Source organism: Nannospalax galili, unplaced genomic scaffold (genome assembly GCF_000622305.1).
Source record: "Nannospalax galili isolate Female #2095 unplaced genomic scaffold, S.galili_v1.0 scaffold917, whole genome shotgun sequence".
In the NCBI taxonomy this organism is placed as follows: domain Eukaryota; kingdom Metazoa; phylum Chordata; class Mammalia; order Rodentia; family Spalacidae; genus Nannospalax; species Nannospalax galili.
Genome location: NW_008340972.1, coordinates 401,659 through 409,324, shown reverse-complemented (window position 1 = coordinate 409,324; position 7,666 = coordinate 401,659). Strand labels below are relative to the sequence as shown.

The following is a 7,666-nucleotide window of genomic DNA, read 5'->3' as shown; positions in this document are numbered from 1 at the left end:
CTCTCTCTCTCTCTCTCTCTCTCTCTCTCTCTCTCTCTCTCTCTCGGTCAGAGGACAACTTGCAGGAGTCGACTCTTTTTCCACCATGCGGATCCCAGGGATCAAACTCTGGTCATCAGCTTTGGTGGCAAGTTCCTTTCCTGGCTGAACCATCTCTCCAGCCTGAAAAGCTTTTTAATTTGAGGTGCTATCCTCTTATCGCTGTTTTTGCACTTGGCATCTCTGTACCTTGGAGTCATTTCTGGGAGGTTCTTGCCTTCCTGCATGGTTTCCTGCATGGTTTCTTCTAGTTCGAGTTTCAAGTCTTGTATTTGGGACTTGGAGTTGATGTCTGTCTGGGGAGAATGGTCTACTTCCAGTCCCTCTGCATTATTACCCAGACTCCCAGCCTGCTGTCTAGTCTCTATGATGCTTTGGGAAGCTTTGTTGAGACTTGCTTGTCCCATGTGACATGGTACATGGCAGAGGACGGCTTCAGGGAGTTGGCTCTCCTTCCACCACAGGTTCTGGGATTCAAACTCAGGTCATCAGGCTTGCATGGAAAGTGCCTTTGCTCACTGCTCACACACTCTTGATTTAATATCTGAATCTGATGGGCTGCATTTTTACCCACTCCTGAAGGGACGCATGAGCTCGCACCCCTGGCTGCTGAGCTACGGATAGTTTGATGGCTTCTGGGGAGGGAGCGTGCCCCTGGTAGGTGGACCATGGCTGCTCACCCAGGAGTACATGGGCAGCACAAATAGGACTTGGTGGGTTATTTTTAAAAAAAAGGAAAAAAGGAAGTTGGAGCTGGGGAGGTGGGGCCTGAATCTAGGAAGAGTTAGGGGCAGAGGGAATTAAATATGATAACATACTCTATGAAATTGTCAAAGAATGAAAATGTATTAAAAATAAGGGCTAGAGAGATGGTTCAGTGGTTAAGAGCACTGTCTGCTCTTGCAGAGAACCCAGGTTTGATTCCCAGCATAAAATAAATATTAAATAATAATAAAATAGGCCGGGTGAGGTGGTTAACACCTTTAAATCCCAGCATTCAGATCAGAAGCAGGCAGATCTCCATGAGATCAAGTCCAACCTGGTCTACATAGAAAGTTCCAGGCTAGCTGGGGCTGCTTGTCTCATAAAGCTAAAAATAAATAAAAATACCCTATCCAAAGTCAGTTTTTGAGAGTGAAATTTCATCTAGGGCAGAAGATAAAGTTCCCTTACTAAATGCTTTTTTCAAAATTGTCTATTTCTCAAAAATTTATTCTTTGACAGTTAATTTCCTACATGTATGTAACACGTTGCGATCCCTTACCCCACCTTCTCTTACCCCTCCGCCACTCCATCAGCTGCTCCTCCCACCGAGTTCCATCAGTGAAAAATAATTATTTTCTGCATTTGTCTGTGTGTATCATGTATGTTTCAATGTTGGCATGCACATGCCACGTCAGGAGTATGGCACTGAGAACAAGGAGTCAGTCCTCTCCTTCCACTTTGCGGGTTCCAAGGTTGAACTCAGGGGGTCAGGCTTGGCAGCAAGTGCCTTTCTTCCCTCCTGAGCCATTTCTCTGGCCCTCACCCCACTTTCCTGTTGTACTGGTCACTTTTCTGTTGCTGTGATAAAACTCCATGACTGAGGCAACTTATAGAAGGAAGAGTTTATTGGGCTTATGTTTCCAGAGGAATGAGAGTCTATCACGGAGGGAGGGATGAGGGATGAGAGTCCATCATGGAGGGGAGGGATGGCAGGAGGCAGCCAAAGCAGGAAGCTGAGGGCTCACATTTCCAAGCAGGCCCAGGAAGCAGAGACCAGCTGGAAGTGGGCATGGGTATATGCCCCTAACGCCTGCCCCCACTGATGGCTTCCTCCAGCAAGGCTACACCTTCAAAAATTAACTGCAGCCTATGTGGGACATTTGTTTAAACTACCACACATCTTGTTTTTGTTTTTGCTTTGTGACCACTGGATTTAACCTGGGCTGCCCATGCGGGCATGGCTGTGGGGTTGTCCACTGGAACAACGGCCACACACCAAAGACCATAACTTCTCTCCAGCAGCCAATAAATCCCCAGATTGGGGGCTCTGAATGCTTTTTAGGGGAAAAAAAATGAGTGGAAAATGTATTTTGCTTACCACCCATAAATGGCTTTTGTTGTTCTTTGTTTCTGGGACAGGATCTGTGTGTGTATGTGTGTATAGCCCTTGCTAGCCTGGTACACACTATGTGGCAGAAGCTGGTCTCGAACTTGTGGTCCTCCTGCCTCAACCTCCCAAGTGCTGGAATTACAAGTGTGCATCACCATGCCTGGCCCATTGCCATTCATCGCTGTGAAGCGTAACTATCAATGGAGCTGTAGGGTAAGTCCCAGCACCCCAACTTCACAGATTCTGAGGCTTCGAGAGACTGGGAAGCTCTTTAAGTCACACAGTTCCTCATTTGAACTAAGCCCAGAGGACTCCAACCGAATCCACTGGCTTTCCTCCGCCCTGGGCTACCTCCATAGAATGACAAGGGTTATATGGCAATTTTAGAATCTACGGGATCCAAAATATTTCAGCACCTCATTCATTAAAAATACATGTTTCAGGCTCATAAAACAACTCAGAGGGCAAAAGGACCTGCCTCCAAGCCTAATGACCTGAGTTCAATCCCCAGGACCCATAGAGTGGATGCAGAAAACTGACTCCCACTAGTTAGTTGTCTTCTGACCGCCACACTCAGTGTGGCACACATGCACAAGTAAAAGCATAAAATGTAATAAAACAAGGCAAGAGATGTAGTTTAATTAGTGGCCTTCTTTCCTAGCCTTGCCTAGCACACAGCCCTGGGTTCGAGCCCCAGAACCATATAAACCAGGCGTCGTTATGCATACCTGTGATCCTAGCACTTAAGAGGTAGAGGATCAGAGGATCAGGAGGATCAGAGATTTAAGGTTATCCTTGGTTACATAAAGAGTTTGAGACTGGCCTGGGCTACATGAGAAACTTTAAAAATTTTATTTGCCTCTCTTCCTCCTTAAGGTACAGTACGAGTGGGCAAAATAATAGATTTCCTGAGCCAAACCGCTAGCCAGGACTTGGGAGACAGTGCCCTTGAGGAGCTGTGGACTGTGCTCGATCCTGGAAAGACGGATGTACATATGGACCTGAGCACATTCCAGGCCATCATGAAGGAGTGGATGACTTGCTGCAGAAATAGGTGAGCAGGGTCCAGCAGAACCATCCCCGTGGACCTGAGCACTCCTTTACTTTGATGGAAATACTGCCATTGAGGGAGTATTTCACTTCTGCAGCCGGGGATCTCCTGAAAGATGGCTGGGCTGGTGGCTGAGCCCCTCGACCAGCACTGAGCAGGGCTCAGGTGAAGCCTGATGGTGTGTATTCTAGACAGTTCCCAGGTGCTGTGGCTGCAGAGGGGGTGTATACCTTTGAGGACCACTCCCCAAGTACTAATCAAGCTCAACCCTGCTTAGCTTCCCAGATCAGGCATGGTCAGGATGAAATGGCTGTAGACGAGTATTATTTTCACAAGAACTGAGCCAGCACAAGAACGGAGTGAGTCATTGATATCCACTAGCAAACTGCCAGTGTATGTAAACTCAAAAAGTCCCCGTTTAAGTCAACGCAGTAACGTGGGGTCACATGGACATCCAGGATGTCAGGCTACTGGAAAGAGGAAAAATAACGAGAGGGGGACGGAAGGTGAGAGAACAGGCTGTCCTGGATCTCAGTGGCCCTGGTGGGACCTGAAGTGCGGCTGCTTTTCAGGAACCAAGTCCTGGTGCCACTTAGCTGCCCATCTTGGCTAGTAGAGCCACAGACCGGAGATTGTTGAAAGAAAACATCCAGCCCTAGGAGTGCGGGGCTCCGTGGTTCCCTGGTAAAGACGTACAGGTGACATAAGAAACAGGACAGATCTTTTGGTTGCCGTACATGGGGCAATATAAACACACAAAATATACAGTTTACAGGTAATCAAGGAAATGCAAATGAAGGGGCTGGGAGATGGCTGCATAGGTAAGAGTGCTTGCTGTGCAAGTATCAGGACCCGAGTTCAAATCCCTAGTACCTATGTAAGTAGCAGTGTGGCTGAACAGGCCTGTGACCTCTGTTCTTTTCTTTCTATGGTTCTTATAAAAACACTCACCAAAACAACTTGGGGAGGAAAGGGTTTATTTTATCTCACATCTCCCAGATCACAGCTTATCACTGAGGGAAGTCAGGACAGGAACTCAGAACAGGAACCTGGAGGCAGGAGCACAGGCCATGGAGGAACGCTGCTTAGTGGCTGCTCCTCTGGCCTGTGCTCAGCCTACCTTGTTTCAAATATTTTTATTTTATGTGTACGATTATATTGCCTGCATGTATTTAAGTGTACCAGCATGCAGTGCCCACAGAAGTCAGAAGAGGGTGCTAGATACCCCTGAACTGTAGTTACAGGCAATTGTTAGCTGCCATGTGGGGTTCAAATCCGGGTCCCCTGCAAGAGCAGTCGGTGCTCTTAGCCCCTGAACTGTCTGTTGCTCCAGTCCCATCCTTCCCAGTGTTTAAGACTCATAAGCTGCTGCCTTTGCAAGTCTGCACTGACCCCCCTGAGCTATGTCCAAACCACTGGGACCCTGTCCCCTAACCAGGCGTTGCCCAGCAACATTTACCTGCTGTTTCTGCATGCGGGGGTCTCCGTATTTCAGAGCTTACAGGTGGTACAGGTAATTTTATTTTGGGTTTTGATCAATGTCCACTTTGTTTATCGAGTCAGGGGCTCTCTCTCATCTAGCCTGGAGCCTGCTGATTCTGGCTAGGGTGTCTAGCCTGCTCACCCTGGGGATCTTCCTGTCTCTGCTTCCTGAGTGCTGGGATTGCAGGTGACTGCCACACCTGCCTGGGTTTTAAGTGGCTCCAAACTCAGATGCTCATGTGTGTGCTGAGTGCTTTACCCACTGAGCTGTCTCCCCAGCCCCTGGAATAGATAGTCTAAGACTCAGAGGGAAATAGTTAAATATCAAAGTACAGAACATAGCTAAATACTGCGTGGGACTTTGGTCTGGCGAGGGTCCTGGCTCACTGGGTCTGCCCTCACGTGCAGGGAAGAAACAAGAAGTCAGTCAGATGACAGCACAGAAGACGCTGTGTTTGAACTACAGGACGGTGAGCGAGCAGGTGGGCTGTGTGGGGGCTGTTGGGGCTTCCTGGCTGCTGTCCTGCAACGTGGAGAAGGTGAAGTATTCATAAAACTCTCTTGTAGGTGTTACAGTTGTGATGAGCACAGACATCACAGATACCCCGTTGGGCTTCGAGGCTTGGTATGGAGTCGTGTCTGAGGGAGTCTTGTAAGAGCTCTGCGCTTTCTTAATGCCTCTACTGCCCTTCTTTCTTTCCCTGTTTTTTTCACAGATCCACAGATTCTACTTTGTGGTAGAACACAAGTGACTTTAAAATTTCAAGTATTCGGAACCATCTGCATTAGAACTGGTTTCACTGGGAACAGAGGTTCTTGTAAGATTGGTAATCTAAAACCGGAAGCCCTTTCCTCCATAGATTCCCAGTGTTTTCTATAAAAAACCAAGTTCCATTCAAAAAACTGTCCTGAAGTTAACCGTTAGGTCACTGGGATATTTTATACATATGAGTGTATGTATATGTATGTAAATATTTGGATTATTAAAAAATTAATTTTTTAAAATTGTACTTAATTTAATTTTTTTATTTTTTGGTCTTTTTAAGACAGGGTCTCCCTGTAGCCCCAGCTGGCCTGGGACTCACTGTGTAGACCAGGCTGGCCTTGAATTCAGAGATCCACTTGCCTCTGCCTCCTGAGTGCTGGGATTAAAGGTGTGTGACACCACTCCTAGCCTACTTCATTCTTTAATTTTTAAGAGTTTCTGAGACAGAGTCTCCTTGTAGGCTCAGGCTGGCCTGGAACTTATTATGTAGATCAGTCTAGCCCAGATCTCTGAGATCCATCTACCTCTGCTGCCTGGGTGTTAGGCTAAAGGTATGGCCACCACATCCAGCCCTAGATTTTATGCATAGTGTTTTGCTTGTATGTATGTAAGTGTACCATATGTGTACAATGCCCCCACAGGCCAGAAGAGAGCTTTAGATTCCCTGGAACTTGAGCTAAGAACAGGTGTCAGCCACCACATGAGTGCCTGGAACCGAACCCAGGTCCTCTGCAAGAGCAGTGAGAGCTCTTAACCACTGAGCCATCTCTCTAGCCTCTATATTGGATTTTTATTAAGACGGCATCTCATAGCTCAGGTTGGCCTGAAACTCTGGATAAGGCCGAGGATAACCTTGTGCGCCTGGTCCTCCCGCCTCCGCCTCCTGAGTGCTGGGATTGCTGGTGTGTGCTCCCGTGCCTGGCTGGAAAGAGCTTTGATGATCTCTCTAGCCTCTATATTGGATTTTTATTAAGACGGCATCTCATAGCTCACGTTGGCCTGAAACTCTGGATAAGGCCGAGGATAACCTGTGTGCCTGGTCCTCCCGCCTCTGCCTCCTGAGTGCTGGGATTGCTGGTGTGTGCTCCCCTGCCTGGCTGGAAAGAGCTTTGTTACTGTGTAGTGTTTGTTGTCGGTGTGAACTGATTATGATAAGGAGGGGAAGAAGGAAATGTCTTTGGACTGTTTATTCCTGTTTGGATTTAATCACGTGCCTTACTGTGCTCAGAAGGGATGGAGAGTGATGATGATGATTCGTGTGTCATCTCTCCCCTCCAGAGCAATGTCTGATTTGATTACCTACATGGCAGACCTGCACTTAAACAAGCAGAGATTGGAGGAGGAAAACTCTAAGTGTAAGTTGGCCTTGGACGCTCTGGAAGAGGCCAACAGGCAGTTAGCAGAGGATTGTGCTGAACTGCGCCTTCAGATAAAAAGGTGAGCCACAGTGCTGGGCTTTCAGGTTTGCATTGTCTCTTAAATCCTTGGCTGAGTATCATGTACATAGCACAACGTCCACCCTTTGAAAAGGTCGAATCAGTGGTTTCTTCTATGCTGACAAGGCTGTATGGCCATCACCATGATCAAACCCAAGAATATTTTCATTTCAGGAAGAAACTCAGTGCCCGTCGACGGTTACTGCAGACTTCTCTCCCCTTCTCCCAGCCCCCAGCAGCTACTAATCTGTTCTGCATATTTGATATAAATGGACTCTTAACACTACGTGGCCTTCTGTGCCTGGCTGTTACTTGGCATCATGTTTTCCAAAGGTTTGCCCAGATTATAGCAGATAATCAATCATTCCTTCATTCCTTTTTATGCCTGAGTGCTATTCCATTGTATGGACATACCACATTCTGTTTATCCATTCTTCAAGTGATAGACATTGGGTTATTTATACTTCTTGGTTGTTATGATAATGCTGTTAAGAGCATTTGTCAGTTATATGTACTGATGTTTTCAATTCTTCTGGGTATAATTAGCAGTGGAGCTGCTGTGTCATAGAGTAAGCTTATACAGAGCAGGAAGTGAACCATCCAACGTTCCTACCAGAAATATTTGTCAGCTCTTTCCCAGTGGTGATAGACTTTGTGTAATGCAACACAATGTTGCCTATGACCAGGGCATCTGTGGATTTACAAGAGCAGGCCACACGTCAGAGGAGTCTACCATCGCAAGTGTGGCTGCTAAAATGTCCCAAAGTTCTGGGTTAAATCAGATGAAAATAGCACAT

The 7,666-nt window shown here is 47.0% G+C and overlaps 1 protein-coding gene across 1 annotated transcript in view; it reads left to right on the top strand.

Moving 5' to 3' along the window:
• The window catches only part of LOC108491009 (lymphoid-restricted membrane protein), a 45,264-nt gene that overhangs the window by 6,655 nt on the left and 30,943 nt on the right, over nt 1-7,666 (top strand). The window contains exons 4-7 of the mRNA XM_029564974.1: nt 3,011-3,188; nt 5,076-5,137; nt 5,235-5,319; nt 6,712-6,870. Coding sequence (XP_029420834.1) covers nt 3,011-3,188; nt 5,076-5,137; nt 5,235-5,319; nt 6,712-6,870 — 484 coding nt within the window. The remainder of the gene's footprint in view (nt 1-3,010; nt 3,189-5,075; nt 5,138-5,234; nt 5,320-6,711; nt 6,871-7,666) is intronic.